Source organism: Colletotrichum destructivum, chromosome 1, assembly GCF_034447905.1.
Source record: "Colletotrichum destructivum chromosome 1, complete sequence".
Lineage (NCBI taxonomy): Eukaryota > Fungi > Ascomycota > Sordariomycetes > Glomerellales > Glomerellaceae > Colletotrichum > Colletotrichum destructivum.
This window is the reverse complement of record NC_085896.1, coordinates 6,711,839-6,734,313: the sequence shown is the minus strand read 5'-3', so window position 1 is coordinate 6,734,313 and position 22,475 is coordinate 6,711,839. Positions and strand designations below refer to the sequence as shown.

The window sequence follows — 22,475 nt, the reverse complement described above, 5'->3', positions numbered from 1 at the left end:
GCCTTGCCATCCCCGTCCGCAGCTGGGCCAGTATACTGGCCTCCTTCCATGAAAATGAGTCGTACAGTTGCCGTGTGTGCTTCCCCGGCAGGGCAGCGTCAACCCTTTTCGAGAACTGTCCTACCCCTTCTGGCAGTCTGCAGTACTTCTGTACCCTCCTCAATGCGTTTCTGAGTGTGGTTGAGTAGGCCCTTGTTGGTTTCTTCCTCGGCGTCCTTCCTTGTTGCGTACTCTCTTTCGCCGCTGCTTTCGCCTTCAGCTTGAGGTCGGGCTCTACTTCTGCCGGAAGCCAGAAGAGTGTAACCTTGTTGCCTTTACTTGTGAGAGTCTTGGCTGCCTCGTTTATGCGACGGATTTCTTGCTGCCCTGATTGTTGTCGCGGACTCCCTGCTGCTATGACGGCCGCTTTGTTGGTCGAGAACACATAGATAGCACGATGACGGATCCTTTTCGAGAGAGACTCCAGCACCGCTGCTATCGCCATGAGTTCCGCCTTATACGGGTTTTGCTCCGTCCTAGAGCCGACGGTGTTTGATGCTGTCGCCGTGGAGCCGCCTCTCCTGTGTGACAAAGGGAGCAGTACTGCTGTTCCGTAGCCCACGATTCCGTTTCTTGCCGAGCTGCCTGTTGCAGCCCTCACGGCCCACCCAGTCTGGGTCGCCTTGCTCGCCCTATCGCCGTCTTCCTCCACTATCGTATGGATTCGGCATTCCCACGGTGCCTGTGGAAACGCTTCGATGGTCTCAAGCCTGTCTACTGGTAGGTCCCGGTATGCTGCGGCCATCTTCTGGAAAGGTGAGATGTGCCTCTTGAAGCTCCGAGGTCTGGTACGTCGCAGCGGATGACTCTCAGGCAGAGTCTGGAGACGCACCCAGAACTTGCTCGCTTTCCTTTCGAATCGTTCCTGGGCTGACTGTATGCTTGCTTCTGCTTCAGCGACCGCTGTGGCCACCGTATTGAAGGTTCCGATGATGGCTTGGGCTCCAATCCTCTGTATCCTGTTGATGACCTTCATCTGGGCTGCTCTGCACCTGTGTTTCCAGACGTTCGACGCATAATCTATTGTCGGCGCTACCGCCGCCACGAAGAGTTGCCTTGCCGTCGACGGAGATAGGCCCTTGAGTCGTCTGAGCTCCAGTACCGCTTCGAGGCCTTTCGTCGCCGCTTCTGCCACGTGTTGCTCGAAGTGGAGTTTCGTGTCCATGATCACACCTAGGACCTTAACGCGATCTTTGGGCCTGACTGTATCCCCCTTGATGTTGAAGGTTAAATAGTCTTCCGGCTGTCGCCAATTACGGGTGAAGTGTATGATGGCCGTCTTGTCTGCTTCGAAGGTCGCCCCGCTTCGCCTTTCCCAATCGAGTGCTCGATCGATGATGGCCTGAATCCCTTGTCGGTTCGCCTCTCGCGATGGTCCGGTGACCCATGCCGTATAGTCGTCAACGAATGCTAACGAACCTCCATTTTCGTCGATCTGGTGTTGGACCAAGTCGGCCCCGAACAACCCACTCCTTCCGGGAAGCCACTCGGCCGGCCGTGGCTACGCCTTAACGACCCCGTTAGCCTATTGCTCCGTTTGGAGACCTTCCCACAGGAGTGTCTCGGCCCGCGGCAAAGCCGAGACGGTGCCGCCCCGTATCCGGTACGGGCCATACGGTCGCGTCATCCGAGTTTGCACCTTAAGCCAGCCGCAACGGCAATCCCGTCTCTGAGCCGACCGACATGCGCCTCCGTCCTCTCGAGCCACCGTGTCGTCTCCGCAGGTCTCAAGTGCAGGGGCTACCACGCCGGCGATACCACGTTGTGTCGGAGAGATATGGCATCTCGATATACCAGACACACCGGCGATACCACGCCCGAGGGCGGCCCAGGTACGAGCTGGGAGCGCGTCTGATGTATCTGCCCTATCCCTCCGCACAACGGCCCAGGTACGAACTGAGAACGTAGCTCCCCGCTGCCTTCTGGTCACGACCACGGTGCTACGGCCCACCGGAAACCCCGGGCGCAGCCCCAGGTCCAGCTTCTCGTTACCGCGACTCGTCTCCGAATCGCAGCCGACCATGTCTTGCAGATCAGAGGCGCAGAGCAGCCGCCGCGCCGGCACGACTACTCGCACTCCGTCCACTAACCCAACCCATGTCTGCCGTGTGGTGTTCGATCGCGGTGCGCTGTGTCCTCGGGATCGGTCCGGCCGCTTTTCCTGTGCTCGAAGCTTAACAAGTCTGCTGACACCATGTCAACCCGTCGGTCTTAACAACTTCCATTACGCTCGACCAGAGCACGTAGGCTTGTTCCGAGCCCTCGCCGGGACACGCGCCGATGCCTCATGATGCTCGACTCGTCCGCCTCCCGAGCCTGGGCCGGAGGTTGTCCTGTCTCTTCATCGACGTCAGCCAATGTCAAGTCGGATGGTTTTCTTACGCCAGTATCCCCCGTGTAGCTTGTTGGCTTCGGAAATGGCGTGGGTGGTGCGGTGGTCGTTGATTGCGTAGTCCGTTTGTAGGTTCGAGAGTACCGATGAAAATTTTCACAGCACCGTCCAACCGCGATTTTTCGACCGCGCGCTACACACCGCGCCACACCCACCACTCCCACTGACACCGGACACCACGAGAAGGTCTGCCACATCGGCCTACTGCTTCTTCAAGCAGCATCCAGTGTGCTCACTGGAGGCATCTTGCATATGCATCTGCAGTGGCGATTTGCCTGGGTCGTGTGGAACATTCATCGCGCATTATTGGGTAATCCTTCGTGGCCGAACAAGGCGCGCGCCTGCCGACCGTTGGTATTGAGAGCGCATTCAATTTATTTGGATTAGTGTAAACACACCTGGAAAACATCGGGTAGGAAGCGAGCTAGGCACACGCCGCATGTGGCGGGTCTGCCACATCGTCCTACTGCTTTTTCAAGCAGCATCCAGTGTGCTCACTGGATGCCCAACCGGAAGGGGGGATCTTACTCCAACTTTACCGGGCCATTCCTTGTACGACAACACGCCATGGTGTAAGTTGGCCAATCAGAGGAGCAACTGTCCATTTCCTGCGCCGCTTGCGGCCCTTCCAACAGCCAAGCTTGAGCCAACGTGTCATCTCATTCGTCGCGGAACTGGAAGCGCCCGTGGCTATTTCTCACAACGCTAGGGTTGAAGATCGGGCCCAAAATCATGGCACAAAGCTGCCCGTTGCAGCCGCTGAACTGCTCTTTGCATGGCGCTTTTGGCCTCGCACTGTTTGACTTAAACATGGCTATCGGAATGGCCCCATTCAACGCCGACACTCTGGTTGGTCAACGAACGGCAGGCGCCTTTTCTGACAAGGAGCCTGTCAAGGTGAAGCAAGACCTACTTCCCCTCTTCTATCACACAGCGCTCGTGCAGCCTTGCGGATCATCCGATTGGATACCGATGGCTGAAGCGGGCCGCACCCACTCCTGTATTGGTCACATTGCATTTGACCATTTGACATATTCATTAGCCGATGTGCTTAGCCACACCTTTGGTTATGTCATACGTGCATGAACCAGGGTAGTTCGCGATCCAAAAGTAGTCCAGGATGGTTGGCAGGGGCAAACCACTCGCGGACTTTAATGGCTTCCGGTCGTCCGCGTTAATGGGCTGTCACATTCCAGGCTACGTGGCTAGCAGTCTGACAGGAGGTCTATGAATGGACGTGAAGTGTGATAGCATCTGCACATTCCGGTTTAGTGTGTAACGATGCAGTTGTCTCTTGTCGTCACGGCGCCTGACATCCACATCGATGTAACTGTTGGTCGAGACTTCACAGCACCAACAAACCATTCAAGTGATCGACAGGCTGGAACAAACAACCATTTCTCAGCGGAGTCTTGGTCGCGCTGTATTTGAGCGTATCTCATCATTGAATGGTTCTTGTGGCACCGGTTCATTCCTAGCTTTGGCTGCAAATCAGCCTCAAACCCGGACGAACAAGGACCCACCTGATCCGCTCCTCCACCAGGGGGCCCTCCGCACATCCTTGCACCGGAGAGACATCCGGCTTGGAAACCCTTGTCTACTTGTCTGTCTGGACCCGGATAAACTGCTCTCCAGAGTCGCAAAAGTCTACCATCACCGGGCGCCTGCAAGTATGGGGATGCAAATCGACGTAAAAGTTACCAAGCGCTTAACAGGTCAATATCAAGTAGATAACGGTGCAGAAACCCCGAACAACAATGGGTCGCCCCCTCTGTGCCATTGATTACTCGGTTCCACAGTACGACCAATAGAACACTCATTTACGCTTATCCCTCTGACCGTATCGCCCGACACCAAACCATTCCACACTGTTTGTCAATGAGGCTATTATGGAAAGGCCTCTGAAACAGGGCGGTCCCGATTCGGAAATGGAGCCTTTGGCTGATTTACCTGCTCTCGACAAGCTTCCGGGTGACACAAGGTCACTTGTCATAATGTTGGTCGAGCTGTTTGTAAAAGCCGATGGCCTGGGCCCAGCTGAGCAACTAGGCAAAGACTTGCGCTTTGAGCTCTGAATGACACGATGGCACCTATACCTTGCCTGCCAGAGAAAAGCCTAGACGATTCTGTGTCCGAAGATGCCCAGTGTTGGCTACCGGACACAGTTCAACATGACTCACACGAGGAACAGCCCGAAAGACTATTCGTAGAGGGATTCGAGACGTTCAGGGTGTGAAAATTGCATCGCAATTCGACCGAGGAACTCACCGAAGGGTCTCCAGCAAGATAGAAAACCTTCATTCAGAATTGGCGTAAAATGCTGAAGATGGTAATACCTATGCTACCATGTACACGCTATCGTAGAGTCTTTCTCAACGATGAGGGCAGCATCAACAACCACGTAGGTGTTCCTGTCTCCATCACGGACAATTGATACTAACAGCACGCACAGTCCACGATATAATCCTAGGCCGACCACTGGCATGATCTTCAGCAGAGGCCTGACACAGGTGAGTATGGCCTCTGGGTTCTTCCATTTCCTCAAGGTGCGGCGCAATTGTTGCTATCGTGAGACACATCTAAGGACGTCGATGTCGGCTCCTCCTCATATGGCGCGAGGCCAGGTAGGTACGTAAACACGTATGATTTCGTGTCCATCCGTGCCTGCTGGGACTCAGCTCGGCACGATACCCTTGCCCTCGTCACTCTCATGAAAAGGCGTCTTCCTGGTTGAGTGACTCTCGCTAAACCGTCGCGTTGCGTATAAGGATTCCCCCCCAGGGGAGTTCTCTGGATCCTCGTCTAGTAGGAGCAGACAAGCTATGCTCTCCTGAAGGGCACGGCTTACAGAACTTGTCTGCTGTCGGGTGCGGCGACAGAGACCATGGTTGGAACGACAACCTGTGACTTGGGGATTCTGGTCTCGTGCTTATCAACCAGGGTCGTCGTTCCATGGCGCTTCCCTCCCCTCCTGGTTGTTCTCTTTCCCCGTTCTGTTGTTGATCACCTTTAGTACAGGCCCGTTGATGAGGGCAACAGCACTTCGTGTTCTGTAGATATCTCCTCCGCATCATGCCAATCCGTAACTCTCTGCAAGGAAGCGTTCCACCCGTCCACCTACTCGCCCTACCAGGTGACGGGTCGACATCGGGACGAAACATATTCTCAGGCTCCCATGTATCGCCTCCAACTTCCGATGCATCGCCATGCGCGTCGCTAACGCCTTGGGTATCGGCGTCCTTATTGTCACTACCGGCATTGACCGCGGAGTCGATCTGCGCCTGCTGTTTCTTCTCATCGCTCTGCCAACCGATAATTAAACCGCACAAGAATTGGGTGAAGTTGTTCAAGCTGCCAGTTCGACCAACATTACGTACCGCATTGCGAGTGGCTGTAGTTATTCTTTCGTGTGATGGTCTGTTTCGGGTATCGACCACGGTCGAATCGCGGGTTTCCTCGCTGGCGCGATGCGAGCCTGAACCGACAAGACTGGGAGACAAGCCGGCAATTTCAGTTGGGACTTATTAGTCAACAAGTGGAATCAATGCACCACAAAGACAGAACATGTACGCACTAGCATCGGGCTCAGCCCTGCAAGAGTCGCCGTTTCTTCCCCGTGTGCTGTGGAGAACCATAGTCGCTCGCGCCTACCTCGTTGCTGCGACTTTCCCGCTTTGCCGAAGGGAGAGAAGGAGGTGTAGATGCCGATGGAGATGTCGGGAAACTCTCTTCGTGAAGAGCACTGAAAGGTGACGCCGGCGGCAGTAGGGATGGGTCGCTATGCGTAGGCGGACTTTTGAGAACTGCAGTGGAAAGTCGCTGTCGGCCAGGGTCGGCGTCTTGGTCGACCATGTTTCTTGTTGGGGCAGTCTCGTCGGGGCTAGATTCCGGAGAGACGGAGAAGCTGGCTCCTTGGTTTGACGGATGGCGTCCTACTTTGCCGGTGCAGCTTGGGTCACTGCTGATTTGCACATTATTGCACATTCTCTGATCAGTCTCCCCGGTGATCCCCCGCTCTCCTTGCAGGAGGCTTGATGAAGATGTCACCGAACAGATACCCAAGGGGGTGTCCATCTTAGAAGACACATGACTCTCACCTGCCATATCACTTGCTTCGCTGGTGCTCCTCCTCCTTTTCCTCGTCTTCTGAAAGGTTTGTACCGGACTTGAAGACGCAGACAAAGGTGAAGGCAGGTTCGTCTGTGTATCGTTCGGTGCAGGGTGCGGTTTTGCGGTGTCGAGTTTGATCGGGTGGGCTTTTGTATTTCGTGGTTCGGCGCTGGGCTCTGGATCGGCCTCTGCACCGCTTGCGAGCTCCAGTAGCTTTGCATTGTCGGCGGGTTCGTTCCGTGAAGCATGTTTCCGGGGTGGCCACAAACTCTTAAGCCTTCTCCTTGACTCTTCCTGCTCCGTGTTCTGGCGCTTGCGCTCGTCGCTGGCATATTCATTGAAGAACATCACCAGATGATCAAAAGACATGCTCTGACAAAGACGCAGGAATGCACTCCATCGGGATGCCGAGCAGTTGTTTGCCGAATTGTCATCTTGCTCATGCCCTCCAAGGCAGGGGCAAGACCATATCGCTGATGTCCCTCCAAGCAGACAGCTTATCTCGTCCCATGCGTCGTTCATCTCGTTGATACGCTGATCTTTCCGCGTAGCAAGATGTTTGTAGAACTCATCCACGGTGGCTGCATCGTTGGCGCACTCGACAACATCGCGGTGGAATGCCCAAGGATCTTGAATGGCGCTTGGTTTAGTGTTGAAGCGGTCGTGAAGCGAGGTAAACAGGTGCTCAGGAGGTAAGCGGAACTTCCACCAAGGCCACCGAAACTCTGTCTCAGTGGCGTAGTTGGGATCTGGGAGCTGCGGGTTCATATCAGCAAAGTTAAGGCTTTCGGAGCTGTGAGGCTCTGTTTGCCGGCGTGACAAGAAAACCGAATGAAACTGGATCATAGGAAGAGATTGGGTGATGGACCCCGCTTTAAAAGGGTCACGTGAATATACACGTGCGAAACGGAAAAATCCCTCTGACTTGTCCCTCAAAATGGCACGAGGGATGTAATGCTATAAATAGTCACAGAATGGCCACCTTGCTAAATCTTCCCATCCCATTGCACATGGGGCTTTCATTGGAGGATGTAGCTGCTTCATCGTTTCAGATGCCGCCAGGCTGGGCAGCGGCATCGGATAGCCGCCATCCACAGCAAATGTAACCGGGAGGTAGGCAGGTACTGTCGTTTGGAACTATCGTGCGCCGTTGTGCTCTCATGAGAGTAGAAATGCTATATGTACCCCCCGAACCCCATCCTTTCCTCCTCTACGCACCTAGGCAGGCTCAACGGGAACGTTTGACCTAGATCACAAGCGGATAACCAGTTCTTCATCACAACATCATGAATAGTCAGCAAAGTGGACTGCTTCCTTCAGATGCCACTACAAACGCATTCACGTCGAGCGAATTCGCCCAAGGACTCCTAAGGGTCCACGCTGTACATACTGCAAGAGAACATTCCCAGGTGTCCTCGGGCAACACAAATCCTTTCACGCGAGCTGAACTCCGGCAAAGGCTCGGAAGTGAGTCTACAGGTCCAGAGAACGACACTTCGAAAGAATATGATCGACCAACCCAATGGCCTAACGTCAGGATCATACTATATCCATCTCCACGCAAGCCCATGTCTATCAAGGTCACTCCTCAGGGCAGCTCCAATACATCCTCTCAACAACCCGTTATCCTCGATGCCGCCGCGGGGCCTGACGGTCCTGCGGTCAGTAAGCTCGCCGTTGAGCAGTCGGGGCGTGATATGGGCTTTCATATCCTCGTCGATTCCGTATGCAGACAGTCCATGAATCCGCGGATGATCACGTTAGGCGACGCGCTCAACCTCAACCTCTACTGCGATCCCGGCGGAGACCGCATAGTCATCATTAATATGCATGCGGACTCTATCATACTGGAGAGGTTTGCCGGTCAGCAGGATAATGTTTCGGCAATTACACGATCAGTGATAGAACTCAAGCCAAGCACGCCGACGTTCCTGGACCCTGGACTGTGGTCCGTCTTTGCAACAGCAGAGGAGCTGCACATCTTGAAACTTTCTATCCTTCCGCGCCAGTATGTCTCCGTCACGGCGGTCGAGGCACACACTCGGAGGCGACAGAGTTCGAAAAGGGTGCTCGAGGCGTCTCAACCAATGAAGCCGGTCAAGAAAGGGAAGCTGGAGGAGTCCAGCCTCAAGCCTGGGGGTACCATTGCCTTCCAGGCGGCTCCCGCCTCTGACGACGTGGGTGTTGTCGCTGTGCGAGGAGCAGTCGAGAAGCCGTGCTGGATCGCTTCAAGTGTCCGTCACCCGTTGGAGCAGCTAGAACCCGGCGCAAAAGCCAATATCACCGACCACCGAGAAAACTACACTCTAACGTACTGCGAAACCATCATGCTCATGAAGAACTCGCTGGTCTTCAAAGCTGAGCACTCACGTGTGCCCGGGGTTGCTGTTGTGAAGGTGCTCCGAACGCCATCGTACCCGGTGTCGTCAGGCATGCCTGACGAGTCAGCTCCCAAGATCGTTCACTCATCGGAGATGTGGCTTAAGGAGGTCAAAAATCATTCCAAGCTCTCTCAGCATGTAAGCAACTAGTGTTTCCTACACCAGCGCCGCCTCTAAACAAGAGCACTGACTGGTCTTTCCACCGAATAGACGGCCATCGTGAGCCTCTATGGCGCCGATGCTAGGTTCTTGTCTCTCTATATGGAGCATGTGGATGCGCCGAATCTAGCCTCCTACCGCCTGCATTGCGGGAACTGCACGCTGGGCGTCGATGAAGCTAAGCGAATCCTTGCTGATATGTCTTCTGCGATTTCCTACGTCCACAGCCAGAGCATCGTGCACAACGACATCAAGCCAGCGAACATTCTGTTCAACTGCACCCGCGGTGCTGTTCTCATCGATTTCGGCTTATCGTCCGGGTTGAAGGATAGTACCGTATACGTTGGTGGTTCACCCTGGTACGTCCCCCTCGAATACGCCATTAACGGTAAGAGGGGGGGGCCTGGCGACGTCTTTGCCTTGGGAGTTGTGATGCTTTTTGTCCTCCGAAAAATCCCCCTCCCAGACTTGCGGCCCCAACTGAACTGGATGATTGCGGATGTGCGGAAAGGCGGAGTGAGGAACGCGGCGTGGGACACTATGTTTCAGTGGCTGGGAATTGTAGAGAAAGCATCCCGAAGTTCAGGTGGCCTTCAACACGCCCCGCTAGCGGCATTGGTCAGAGAAATGCTCATCACCGTCTCGAAGAGGATCAGCGTTAGCGAGCTACTCCAGCGTCAAGGCTTGGAATAACGAGGCATATATCAATACACAGAGCCTTCGATAGGGAAAGGTTCTCAGACAGTTGACGCATTTATTTTGTTTCCAAAAACGTGCGCTCCACAGAGTGTGGAGGCCATCAAGTCGCAGTTTCTTTAGGAAAGGAGTAAGTTGGTTGATATCGGGGAGGGAGGTGGTGCGCCGTCGAGGATGTGAGGTTTCATGAAATCAGAGGGATTGATTGACCAGTCGGGCACCACAGGTATTGGCAGTACTCTCCTTCGTTCTCTTTCCAGCTTGCCAGCCTGGAGATACGAAATCAAACAGGCATCGACGGAATGTAAGCAGGAGACGACGCCGAGCAGGTTGTCGTCAACCGAAGTGTCCGGTGGAATGCGCATTCGAAATATGACGGTGGGACGTGGCAGCTCTCAAGTGATTTGTTGCTCGGACAACGAGTAAGAGCTAGAGAAGATCCTGGGCCATATGATGGCTCGTCGAGAGCCCTCGCAACATCTGCAACCGGCTGAATTTGTGAACATCCCACGCCAGATTCTGTGCATAGCACACGACGAAAGAACCGGGCCCATGTTTAATGGTCTTGTTCATGACGGACGCAGTTGGCGATGCCTTTTCTTCCAGCATTCCGAAGTCGAGCTGAGCTCTATCCTGGACAGCGCTGGGCTGGCTCTGGAGATGTGGATCTGCGCGGACATGTTCGCCTCTATACTGGGGCACTGCGCCAAATATATGGGCCAGAGGACGTTATGTCCCAATTGGCTGTGGGCAAAACTGAAAGATGTCCATGGCACTCAGCCTCGAGACCCCAAGGCAAGTGTGGAGACGATGCTATCGACGATTGGTCACGCTCCGACGTGCGTGGTTAGAGGGGGTGGTTGGACCCAGAGTCGCTTGGTCCAGGTGTGGAAATAAGCCCGGGAGCGGGAGCGGGAGCGAGGGCCACGAACATGATATTTCCACGGTGCTGGCCGTAAAGCATGAGCTTTGCCAGTGGACGACAGCTCATCAGAGTAGCTAACAACATCCCAAGGTAAAGCAGGTACATATTAGTCGCCCCTTACTTGCTCCGCGTGAATGTGTGTAACACGATCCCCTCGGTGCAGACGGCTACCTCAAAGGGTGCGCATCGGCGGTCTTGGGCTGGATGTAATCGTTGTCTGTGTTCTCCACTAGGCGAGGCGGGCGTTGCCAAACACCAGCCGATTGCTGCCCCATGTCGACATACACCGTACGCTTCCCCGCCGCACCACGTGGCAGAGTCGGATGGTCCCATTCACAACGTACAAGGTAGCTGCTTTGGCATGCGTACCGGCACTCACGGGGATCCGGTGCGGCCGCAGTCGGTGGGCATGCCTCGCGAATGCAACCGCTGCGCCGCCATCTGACCCTGGCTCAGAGGGCGATACGCTCACAGACCATCGCCGTGAAGCGTGGCAAACTGCAGAGTGCCAGAAAGTTTCCAGTACTTCGACCGAAGCCAAGGTCTCCAGGCCACGCCCCACCTGTTTTCACTGCTCGTAAACGGGGGCCGAGCACACCTCACCCCCTGCCTGCGGCGAACCCTCGCTTAAGTGGAACTGACCCGATACATTCATTGCTCGCCAAAAGGCACAGTCTGACCGGGGTTGCCTTATGACGGTTAGTCAGGGTGGCCAGCGGAATATGCATATATGAGTGAGCAGAAAAGAGTGTCTTATTCGTACTAAAGAGTGCATGGGATCACCACAGGCTTGTGGGCCTAATGCTATCCTAATAAGTGTTACGGAGCTAGGGCCAGGTGGAAATGACAGGCTGGCCTGTTTAAGTACAGTCAGACCATTCTGGATGGGTTATGTCCATGACTCGCATAGAAGCATGCAAGGATTCTGTCACCTTACAAGGGATAGACACCACTAGTTTACATACATCAACTGCAGGTCCAGCAATATAACCACACTTGTCCCCATTTGTTATGCCGCTGGTGACCACACCGAAGATCTGTCAGAGTGGTAGTCAGACGAAAGTCATTACTTTCTGATTACGTAAAAGTCTATTGACGGTCATCCCTGCCCAGCGTTGAAAGGTGCGGCCCCCTCTTACGTCTCCATTACCGGTAGCGAGTCATCTGTTCTGCGCAACATTCTGACTACACCACTACGGATACCACAACAATCAACATGGCATCTGATGGAAAGTTCGGCCTGTGGTACAACCGCCACAAAAGCAACTACGAACTTAAAGTTATCAAAGGAATCACCAATATTGACACAACATTCTACCAACGACAACGAAATGCTCTCGAAAAGGGTGCTGCCAATTGTCTCCTTGACGACAAGAGCAAGGAAATCGAAGAAGAATTCCATACAAAATTATGGGCATTGATGTACCTCTCCTATCTTGCGGAAAGGGTTTATAACGCCGACCCCGTTCATATCGAATTCTCTGATTTGCCGGACTTACAAACTCTAATGGTGACTGACGACCAAAGTTACTCTGCTTCGTTCATAGACGAATTTGCTGCACAGCCGGACAAGCTTCAAATCCAAATCTTGGAGCAACGCCTAAGAGATGCTCGGATCGGCACGGTGGAGGCATGCAAAGATCATCCCGCTGAAGAAACCGAACAAGGACGACTACACCATTGCGAAGGCCTGGCGACCGATCTCGCTGTTGTCGACACTGGGGAAGGTGCTTGAGTCGGTGATGGCCGAGAGGATATCATACGCTGTCGAGACATACGGGCTCCTGCCTACAAGCCACTTCGGGGCTCGGAAGCAGCGATCGGCAGAGCAGGCTCTGGTTCTGCTCCAAGAGTACATCTACAGAGCATGTAGGAAAAGAAAAGTCCTCAGTCTAGTCAGCTTCGACGTCAAAGGCGCATACAATGGGGTGTATAAGGAGAGGCTACTTCAGAGACTCAAGGCGAGAGGGATCCCGGAAAAGCTGGTGAAGTGGGTCGATGCGTTCTGTTCGCATCGGACAGCAAGCATCTAGGTCAACGGCCAGGACTCGGAGGTCCGCTCCCTGCCTCAAGCTGGGCTACCTCAGGGCTCACCGCTGTCGCCTGTCCTATTCCTTTTCTTCAACGCCGACTTGGTCCAGCACCAAATCGATGAGAATGGAGGATCGCTGGCATTTGTAGACGACTATACGGCATGGGTCACCGGACCATCGCGAGAGGCGAGCCGACAAGGGATCCAGGCCATCATTGACCGAGCCCTCGACTGCGAACGACGAAGCGGGGCGACATTCGAAACAGACAAGACGGCCATCATACACTTCACCCGTAACTGGCGACAACCGGAAGATTACTCAACCTTCGACATCAAAGGGGACACAGTCAGGCCCAAAGACCGCGTAAAGGTTTTAGGCGTAATCATGGATACCAAACTCCATTTCAAGGAACACGTGGCAGAAGCGGCGTCGAAAGGCCTCGAAGCCGTGCTGGAGCTCAGACGACTCAAGGGCCTATCTCCGTCGACGGCAAGGCAACTCTTCGTGGCGGCGGTAGCGCCGACAATAGATTATGCGTCGAACGTCTGGAAACACAGGTGCAGAGCAGCCCAGATGAAGGTCATCAACAGGATACAGAGGATTGGAGCTCAAGCGATCATTGGAACCTTCAATACAGTGGCCACAGCGGTCGCCGAAGCAGAAGCAAGCATACAGTCAGCCCAGGAACGACTCGAAAGGAAAGCGATCAAGTTCTGGGTGCGTCGCCAGACTCTGCCTACGAGTCACCCGCTGCGACGCATCAGACCTCAGAGCTTCAAGAGGCACATCTCGCCTTTCCAGAAGATGGCCACAGCATACCAAGACCTACCAGTGGACAGGCTAGAGACCATCGAAGCGTTCCCACAGCCACCGTGGGAAAGCCGAATCCATACGGTAGTGGAAGAAGACGGCGATAGGGCAAGCAAGGCGACCCAGACTGGGTGGGCCGTGAGGGCTGCAACAGGCAGCTCGGCAAGAAACGGAATCGTGGGCTACGGAACAACAGTACTGCTCCCTTTGTCACACAGGAGAGGCGGCTCCACGACGACAGCATCAACCACCGTCGGCCCTAGGACGGAGCAAAACCCATATACGGCGGAACTCATGGCGATAGCAGCGGTGCTGGAGTCTCTTTCGAAGAGAGTCCGTTACCTCGCCATCTACGTTTTCTCCACCAACAAAGCGGCCGTCTTAGCAGCAGGAAGACCACGACAACAATCAGGGCAGCAAGAAATCCGTCGCATAAACGAGGCAGCCAAGACTCTCACAAGTAAAGGCAACAAGGTTACACTCTTCTGGCTTCCGGCAGAAGTAGAGCCCGACCTCAAGCTGAAGGCGAAAGCAGCGGCGAAAGAGAGCACGCAACTAGGGAAGAAGCCAAGGAAGAAGCCAGCGAGGACCTACTCAGCCACCCTAAGGCACGCGCTAGAGAGAATACAGAAGTACCGCAGGTTACCCGAAGGTGTAGGAAAGTTCTCGAAAAGGGCCGATGCTGCCCTGCCGGGAATGCATACACGGCAACTATACGACTCATTTTCATGGAAGGAGGCCAGCATACTGGCCCAGCTACGGACGGGGATGGCAAGGCTCAACTGGTACCTGCACCAGATCGGGGCGGCCGCCTTGGATCAATGTACATGCGGGCAAGCAGCAGAGACGGTCGAGCATTTTCTCTTCCGGTGCAACCTATTGACAGTACAACGCGCACCGATGATCCAACGAACTGATACGCACAGAGGCAATCTGTCATTTTACTTGGGCGGGAAGGCCGCATCCGACCCCGACGATTGGTCGCCATGCATGGACGTCGTAAGAGAAACAGTGAAGTTTGCCATGGCAACGGGACGACTCGATATGCAGATCAACCAAACGTAGGACAACAACAGCACAATATCACAGCACCAACACTAATCACCGACTAACCCCTCACGCGCCCTCGTGCCACCGACAGCAGCACTCGCTTCAGCCGCCGAAGATAGGGACCTGAACACTTGGAGGAATTGGCTCCAAGATTACCTGTTACTTACCTCACGAGAAATCGCCATCATCGGAAGGAGTAATCAAAGATGACGCAGACGGAAGTGGATTTCATATATGGGGCTTATTTTGAGACCAAGGTAGACACTCAACAAGGGGAGCATGTGAGATAGACACAAGAGCCCTTTATGGCTTAGCCAGGGCGTAATAAACTCTGTCTGTGTGTGTGTGTATCTGCTCACTCGCACTGTCACCCAGCACATTGGCTCCATAACTCGTCTAAATCAGGCAGCCATCGCTCTTTTTGACGATTTGGGGAGCACATTACGGTTGTTCTTGGCTTTCGAAACATTGAAAGTATGTTCAAAAGAGAAAGCAACATATGCACCTAACTGTGTGCATATTCCGCTGGCCACCCTGACTAACTGTCACCCCCCCTGATCTAGCGCCAGATCTGGCCGCAAGTCAGCCGAGCTGCATTGCACACAAGACGGCACCAGTTCGCTCGAAAATGGGTAGCCTCGCTGTTGTAGTTCGTGTTGTGTCTCTCGATTCGTTGTCGCGCCGGTTTTGCTGGTGTTCTGGTAGATAGTAGCGCGTGTGTAGAAATTTTGTCCAACTCCAAGAATCCCTCACTCCAAATCCGTTCCTACACTTCCACACCTGCAAAACGTTGTGCGTAGCGCTCACCAGCACTCACACTCACACGTCGTCACGTCTCTGCACTGGCTCTACCTTGGTCAAAGGTAGGTTCCCAGGCGGCACCACGGGGAGGTTGCAGAGTCCGAATTTCGCCGCCCCCATCACATGGTGGCATCGCTGGAGAGCATCAGCGGGAAAGCAAAGAACAACATCGCTAGTGGCATCGTTGACAAAACATCAACGGCATCTCAGCAGACGGGAGTCATCGCTAGTGGCATCGTTGGAAAAGCGTCAACGGCATCTCAGCAGACGGGAGTCATCGCTAGTGGCATCGTTGGAAAAGCGTCAACGGCATCTCAGCAGACGGGAGTCATCGCTAGTGGCATCGTTGGAAAAGCGTCAACGGCATCTCAGCAGACGGGAGTCATCGCTAGTGGCATCGTTGACAAAACGTCAACGGCATCTCAGCAGACGGGAGTCATCGCTAGTGGCATCGTTGGAAAAGCGTCAACGGCATCTCAGCAGACGGGGGCTAGAGGCCCAGCCCGTCAGGAAAATCCATCAGTCCAAGCCGGACATGATGTCCCTACTTATATTTTTCTTACGCCCCTCTTTCTCCACCCACTCGCGGGGCTTCAATGTTAGGAGGCTGGTCGGCCCCCTGTCAAACTGACGTCACCAACCTACTGTTAGTCCTTGCGTTAGCAAACATTTTTGGCTCTTGGTCAAAAGCAGATCGAGGCCCACAGATCGAGTACTGTGATGGGGCGGGACGCAAAACATCAAACTTGATGTCACCGAATGAGCAAACGGCCGCATTTGGCTCTGGATGGACCAGACCTAGACCAGTCGACAAGTTCGTTGGATGACCGGGTTGTCGGGGCTGGACTCGACCACCGACACTGCTCTCCAGGGCAGAGATGGGGCACCCTGTGTGTGTGTAAATTTTAACGCCGTGGCTGGCCTCCCGAGGGGCATCCGGCGTGTAGGGCTACCAAAGATATCCTACAAGTCAAGCCTATTGGCACAGAATTTCAAGCCTTTTGCCCGTGACCACTATACGATGGGCCTCCAGGTTAGCTTCACCTAACACTTAATTGAGCCTTTACCCAGACCTAGCCGAAGGTTTCCCACGATATACCCTAGCGATAGTTCACCATACCCGTCTCCCGTGTTGCGAGCTCCTCCCGTCAGTGGCCACGGTTCACCGGCAACTTAAACGGCTTCCTTGTATAGCTCCTTCTTCCGAAAATAAGTATAGCGCTTCGGAGCGCTCTTCGTGGTCGTAGTGTCTCGTTGGTGTTAGGCGGCTGTCCGATGTTCGGTAAGAGGAGGTACAGCTTATTCCTCTCCGTCCTAGTCTGCCAGGCTCTACGATAGATAAAGACACAGCTGTGACTCTTCGAGGGGAATCCTTCGTTCGCATGGGGGATTGTGCTGAGAGAGCGAAGTCGAGGAGTCGGTCGATGGTGGTAAAATAGGGCCTATGAGTACCGCTTCACCAGGAAAGAACCCGCCTCCTCCGGCAGGCTAGATGGAACCTCTGCTTCTTCAATTGAAGACTTCAAATAGCCTGCGGAAGGCGATATCGAGTCGGCGGCGGTTTGTTAGGTTGAATAATCGTCAGCTCGATTCGTGGGGAAAATTCGCGTTGTTAAGGGTCTGATTAGCGTACAGCTAATCTACCCCAGCGCACGGCGGCAAACCGCGGGGACTGGAGCCCACCTTTAGCATTGCACTAACAGCGCACGCTAAAAGTGGTAGTTGTTCAGTTGAGGTTGTCGACCTCTAAGCATGACACAGCAAAGTTGATAGGAACAACAACGATTACTCAATACACCCTACTCTATGTCGCTCTCTAGTGATGATGCTACATTCTATGGGCGATATGTCGTGCAATGAATTTTCTTGAGAAGGACTCGTCAACGCGGTCTGCCGCCTCGCGGCACGCACTGGGACGATCTCCCATGGAAGAGGAAAAAAGAAAAAGTGTCTACATGGGTAAGGGGGCCTAGCTGATCATCATCCCACTGCATCATGACAAAATCCGTTCAACTACAAAACTAGACGATTCGCCCAACAAACTATGCGTTAGGTCTCGGCGCCTTCAAATAAGCTACGATGTACTTCTCCCTCTGGCTTGATGAGCGATCCGGTGTAGCGGTAGCCGCTCCTGTCGGGCTGCAAGCCGCATGCGCAGAGACACTTGTCTCAAAAACCGTTGCGCTTTACGGATTTTCGCTTTTTTTGCATCCACCACTCGCCAATCAGAGACGGCCTTGGATTGTGCGGTCTGCACTTCGTTTCCAGCATCCTCCATCTCGAAGACGTCCTGCCTACCGACGTCAAACATGCGAATGGACGTACATAGATAGGACGCTGAACACTTGAAGAATAGGCTTCAAGGTGGCATGCTAATAATAAAACTAAACCACGGGAATCCGAAGCGAGGCGGCAGATATGGAGGAGCTCAGCAATGTACATGTAGTCAGCTTTGGTAGCCCTTTCGGCTTCGCCGCCGGGCGTAATAAATTGTGTGTGTGTGTGTGTGTGTACCGTATGGTCCTGTATGTAGAGTAACGCGTCATCTGGCCTTTCTCCATTAAGAGAGAGTGTGTGTCAGGGTTTCCTCGGCACCAATATCCACAGAAGCTTCGAGAAGGAGGTTGTGGAACTCAGGGAGCAAGGGACAACCCTGAGGTGTTCAGCCATAGCTAAACCTCGTATTGCAGCGAAAGGCCCTACCTAGCAAAGAATCGCAGCCATTTTGGCACTCTTTTCTCTCTTCATTTCGCGATCACCTCATCGGATTGATAAAACGTCCTTCCCCCGACACGGCAATCCGGCACCAAACAGTTGTCAGGAAAGCTCCGGTAATGATATGTCCTGCTCATCTTTGGATTATCTGGAAGGTATCTATCATGGCGTTCCCTCGGCTTGTGGGGCCGTTACCTAGGTTGTGACACGCAGAACAGCCGTAGAGCACATGTGAGGACGATTACCGCTCTGTACATGTACACATGGCATGGGTGTATTGCTCCGGTTCCCCACGTCGGGGGTGTCAGTGCAAATAGCCTAGGACCGCCTGTAGAATGGGCGTCAGCTATTCAACGCAGCTTGCACCCCTCAGAGATCATGAATAGCTGTCCCAAAAAGCGGCTTTTGGATTATCCGCACAAAGAGCACCAACACTACATATCTAGATACGTAATAAACTAGCATAGAGTAAATAGAAGTCGCTTAAAGGACAGATGCGGATCAGATGACACAAGCCCCTTGCTTAACGCTCATAATCTTACAGTATAATCGGGCGGAAAGACGAAGATCTCGAAAGAGAGCCGGGTTTGCTAGCCTGTGTGTACATGTACTCTGCTGAGTACTTTGCCAAACACTCAGAGGATTACATATGTACCACACTATCGCGACTCCTTTAAGGTAGTTGAAAGGCTAGATGCCGGGTTTCGGGACATCGGCTTGGGCATGACAGGGAATGGCCTCCTTTGACGTATCAATCTCTGGGCCTGGGGACTGGTTGGGAACGGCTGGCAAGTCAGGTATCGATATGCGAAGGACGACCTCACTAGCGCGGTACTGTGAATTGTGACAGGGATGCAATTCACCTTTGAGTCAGTTGAGCGGGGGTCTGGGATGGATCCACATTAGCAGGTCGGAGAGAGACCAAAATTTGTGGATCCGCTTTGGGGGCACCTTGAGGTAAATTAGCTAATCACTCAGTAGTCAGGTCTCCATACCACCTGCCCACTATGCACACCCTTGTGTCAATTACAATCGAACCATCGGTGCCAGAATCTTGTTGTTTTTTTCAATTCCCTTCAGTCTCACCACAACGGAGGGTGAACTCGCTAAACTACGTCAGCAACTTCGAAGAAACCACCGACGCGAGGAAGAACAACATCGACGCGAGTAAGCTGAGGAACTTGCGATAACTTCACGACCACAAACAGTTCAGGCTTATCTCGAGGCCTGCCACTCGCTCAGTCTTGCCATTCAGGTCGTACCAACCGTTCCCTAACTACGCAAGACGACACGACCAACCCGACCGATCGGATTTTTCCTCGACGCATTATCCCGTGGGATGACTTCGCAACAGCACAAGATGAGGTCTGGGCCCAACTCATGGACCAGCGATTCTCTTCCCAACCCCTCTTTGCATCCCAACATCAACTAGACTATGTAATGTCTCTGGTCAGCCCTATCAGCAGCGAAATTGGGCTCCGGAAGTACGAACGCGATACTGTTGAAAAGGCGGTGCGGAATCTCGTCGACGAGGCGTACGATAACTTGCGACTGCGTATCGATCTTGGCTTACAGGGAGGGAACCGTAACATTCGAGAGCCACACGAACCTCGGCGAAACCGACAGCTTTTCCGAACACATGCATCGAATGTCCATCGAGAAGGGCGATAAAGGCCAACCCCCGTCGAGCCGCAATTCACAGCGTAGGGCGCGGGGGAAGTCAACCAGGCAGACCAATTCTGCATCGCACCTCCGACGGTCGGAACGTTCCTGCCGTGGCGATCGAGTACAAGGCGCCGCATAAGCTGGGGCGCAACGAGGTCGTCACAGGCCTGGCGTCCGAGATCCAACCGGAACGTGATGTGATCAACAAAGATGGCGAGAGTTTCGCGTTTGCATCGAATGCGCTTGCTGCCACCGTTGTCATCCAGGTCTTCTCCTATGATTGGCAAGGGCATTAAATATGGATACGTGTGTACAGGCGAGGCCTTCGTCTTCCTTCACATCCCGGATGACCCCACCACCGTTCGCTATCATGTATGTGTTCCCAATCTGGACGTCCTGGATGACGACGAGAACAGGCTTCGCTTCACCGTACGGCTGTCGCGCAGGTCTTCGCTTTCATCATCCAGATCCTTCGTTCCGAGCCGCCTCCTCCGAGCTGGCACAACGCGGCTGCAGCCCTCGACCCCTGGGCTGTAGAACATGACGACGCACTAAGAAACGTTCCCGAATCCGTACGCAAGTGCAAGGAAACTCGTGCCTCTCCCTACAAACCCTAACGCTAGCGAGGCTTCAACCGCTCGCCGATTCAGACACGCTCTCGCTGCAAGCTGTAGCAGGCAACCGCTGATTCAACGTAGCGAGTTCATTATCGGCGCTTTATCAGAGCACGACATCGTCGGGTGGTCAGCAGCTTTGAGTGACGGAATGACATCCAGGATGGCATCTATTCTGTTACCAACTGACATCCCCAAAACTCCCTATAGTTTCCCTGCCAATCACGTCCTTTCATTATATCCCCGAAAGCACGCACTTCCCCCAAATCACGATCCTCAAATGGCATCCCTCAAATGGCATCCCTTCATTACGTCCCTTAAAACGCATCCCTTAAATCACGTCCGTTAAATCACGTCGGTACGAATCGCAGGCCGACTCACGCGCCAAGACATCATCCAATGGGCTAACAGCAAAAGCTTACTGGGCGCTAGAGAAGTAATGGAGCTGCTAGACTGGCGACAGAGTGCCACGTTACTGGGCTTCTGGGAGGTCCCGACCTGGAAGATTCCAGAATTCTGACAGTCGCGTGCCCCGCCGGTAGACTACGGCAGCTGCCGAGGGCAACTCAAGGCATGAGCTGCAAACGAACAGATGGGGGAGAGCAGGGCAAGTTGGTCACTAGGCAGTTCGTGTCCAGCACTTAACAAAAAGCAACATTATTCTGTACATATTTCCGTGTCATGGATTAACTCTCATACAAAGGCATCAGAAGGGGCGCTAAAAGGGCATCAGTGGAGGAGCGGGACACTGGCAGAGCACCGGTAGAAACAAGCCTTAACGGTGTTGGAGGGCTGCAAGTCAATGAATCGTCAAGTCTGCTTCTGAAACGTTCAATTAAGAAGCTCCCCGAGGTATTTCACTTGTATCCTTACATAGCAACAAGATGAGCAAGATCTCCACCACTGGAGAAAAAAGGGGCCAGTAGGCAAGCTTCACAACATCGTGAAGTTCATCAGATCTTCACCCCAACGTACTCAAAGCTTCAAGAACATCTCACGAGAAGAGGCTGGCCACCACCCTGAAGATTTCCTATTATCCCAGGAGACACCACGGGAAGTTGAGCTTATCCTAGACAACGCAACAAGGTGGAGTTCTACCTATCTCATGATCGAACGAGCAATTCGTCTTCAGGATGAAGTTGATGCTTTCTGTGGCTCTCAGAATAACCCTGATCCTATCCCTAATGACGACATACTGTCCACAGATGATTGGAGACAGTTGGTAGAGATCATGACTATTCTACGGCCTATATGGAAGATGACGCTAAGAACACAGGGCTTTGGTCAGGATGGTACCCATGGCCGTCTGTGGGAGGCAATCGCTGCAATGGAGTATCTCCTGAGCCACTTCGAAGGCCAATCAAGCCTTCCTCTCTTCTCGCCTGGCTTATGTTCCACAAGTAGGCATACGAATTTTGTCAAGCCCAAAGAGTTTTGTGAACAAGACACCCAACGCACCACAGCGATCATCTTTTTTAACCTCACTATTATACTCTCATCAAGACACCACCAGCTAATATCCTTTCAGTGCTAGGCTCAGCTACTTTCAGCTAGCTTCCACTTGTCGACAAATGAATCCACGACCAACTGCGCCTTTCCGCCTGGGCGACATTGTTGGTACATTCGCAACGCACACATGGCGTCGGCTTTTCCCCATTCAGATCCGATATCTCCTAAGATTGAACGAACGGTGTCGAAAACGTAAGCCCGAATTCTATCCGTATCTGGAAAGTTAAGCTCGCGTTCGAGGCAGTCTGACACGGGCTGCTGCTTCAAGCCCTGGAGAATTTGTTTGTGACAGCGATAGCTGTTCTCGATGATGGCCTGGGATAAGAGCGGTTTATGCCTCCTTTCCGTTACTACCACGCCCTTTCCATCTGCTATCACCCAATTTTCTACTGCTTCCTTCCAATCTCGTGAATTTTGGGGTCGTCCATTCCACCAAAGGTGTTTGATGAGTCGTGTATCGGTGAACCAGCTCTCCAACAGCGGAGGCAGACTCTGATTTCGTTCAATTCGTATGTACTCGCACAAGTACGCAAACATTGTTATCGATGGTAACTCCAGGATCATACGATAGACAAT

At 53.4% G+C, this 22,475-nt stretch overlaps 8 protein-coding genes across 8 annotated transcripts; 4 read left to right on the top strand and 4 right to left on the bottom strand.

Annotated features, from left to right (window-relative positions):
- Window positions 1–4,730: 4,730 nt before the first annotated feature.
- On the bottom strand, window positions 4,731–6,012 carry CDEST_02039 (uncharacterized protein). Its single transcript, XM_062918198.1, has 2 exons — window positions 6,002–6,012; window positions 4,731–5,951 (listed from the first exon to the last, which is right to left on the bottom strand). The coding sequence occupies exons 1-2, from the start codon at window positions 6,009–6,011 to the stop codon at window positions 5,176–5,178; spliced, it is 786 nt and encodes a 261-aa protein (XP_062774249.1). The 5' UTR covers window position 6,012; the 3' UTR covers window positions 4,731–5,175.
- Window position 6,013: 1 nt separating this feature from the next.
- Window positions 6,014–7,387, bottom strand: CDEST_02038 (uncharacterized protein; the record flags this gene model as incomplete). The annotated part of the gene is made up of 1 exon (XM_062918197.1): window positions 6,014–7,387. One exon carries the CDS (start codon window positions 7,385–7,387, stop codon window positions 6,017–6,019), a length of 1,371 nt encoding a protein of 456 aa, XP_062774248.1. The 3' UTR covers window positions 6,014–6,016.
- A 147-nt stretch (window positions 7,388–7,534) lies between these two features.
- Window positions 7,535–9,794, top strand: CDEST_02037 (Putative serine/threonine-protein kinase, active). Its single transcript, XM_062918196.1, has 2 exons — window positions 7,535–9,060; window positions 9,133–9,794. Exons 1-2 carry the CDS (start codon window positions 7,828–7,830, stop codon window positions 9,772–9,774), a joined length of 1,875 nt encoding a protein of 624 aa, XP_062774247.1. The 5' UTR covers window positions 7,535–7,827; the 3' UTR covers window positions 9,775–9,794.
- Window positions 9,795–10,223: 429 nt separating this feature from the next.
- CDEST_02036 (uncharacterized protein) lies at window positions 10,224–10,674 on the top strand (the record flags this gene model as incomplete). Its single annotated transcript, XM_062918195.1, has 1 exon — window positions 10,224–10,674. The coding sequence occupies exon 1, from the start codon at window positions 10,228–10,230 to the stop codon at window positions 10,672–10,674; it is 447 nt and encodes a 148-aa protein (XP_062774246.1). The 5' UTR covers window positions 10,224–10,227.
- Window positions 10,675–16,226: 5,552 nt separating this feature from the next.
- On the bottom strand, window positions 16,227–17,889 carry CDEST_02035 (uncharacterized protein). Its single transcript, XM_062918194.1, has one exon. The coding sequence runs from the start codon at window positions 17,705–17,707 to the stop codon at window positions 17,471–17,473; it is 237 nt and encodes a 78-aa protein (XP_062774245.1). The 5' UTR covers window positions 17,708–17,889; the 3' UTR covers window positions 16,227–17,470.
- Window positions 17,890–19,157: 1,268 nt separating this feature from the next.
- CDEST_02034 (uncharacterized protein) lies at window positions 19,158–19,973 on the top strand. The gene has a single exon (XM_062918193.1). The coding sequence runs from the start codon at window positions 19,492–19,494 to the stop codon at window positions 19,780–19,782; it is 291 nt and encodes a 96-aa protein (XP_062774244.1). The 5' UTR covers window positions 19,158–19,491; the 3' UTR covers window positions 19,783–19,973.
- A 1-nt stretch (window position 19,974) lies between these two features.
- Window positions 19,975–21,214, top strand: CDEST_02033 (uncharacterized protein). The gene has a single exon (XM_062918192.1). The coding sequence runs from the start codon at window positions 19,987–19,989 to the stop codon at window positions 20,311–20,313; it is 327 nt and encodes a 108-aa protein (XP_062774243.1). The 5' UTR covers window positions 19,975–19,986; the 3' UTR covers window positions 20,314–21,214.
- A 474-nt stretch (window positions 21,215–21,688) lies between these two features.
- On the bottom strand, window positions 21,689–22,474 carry CDEST_02032 (uncharacterized protein). Its single transcript, XM_062918191.1, has one exon. The coding sequence runs from the start codon at window positions 22,461–22,463 to the stop codon at window positions 21,927–21,929; it is 537 nt and encodes a 178-aa protein (XP_062774242.1). The 5' UTR covers window positions 22,464–22,474; the 3' UTR covers window positions 21,689–21,926.
- Window position 22,475: the final 1 nt, after the last annotated feature.

Coding starts and splice junctions, on each gene's coding strand:
- CDEST_02037 (XM_062918196.1), top strand. CDS start 7,828: ATGAATAGTCAGCAAAGTGGACTGCTTCCTTCAGATGCCACTACAAAC. Junction 9,061..9,132: donor ATTCCAAGCTCTCTCAGCAT/GTAAGCAACTAG, acceptor TCCACCGAATAG/ACGGCCATCGTGAGCCTCTA.
- CDEST_02035 (XM_062918194.1), bottom strand. CDS start 17,707: ATGTTTGACGTCGGTAGGCAGGACGTCTTCGAGATGGAGGATGCTGGA.
- CDEST_02034 (XM_062918193.1), top strand. CDS start 19,492: ATGGACCAGCGATTCTCTTCCCAACCCCTCTTTGCATCCCAACATCAA.
- CDEST_02033 (XM_062918192.1), top strand. CDS start 19,987: ATGGCGAGAGTTTCGCGTTTGCATCGAATGCGCTTGCTGCCACCGTTG.
- CDEST_02032 (XM_062918191.1), bottom strand. CDS start 22,463: ATGATCCTGGAGTTACCATCGATAACAATGTTTGCGTACTTGTGCGAG.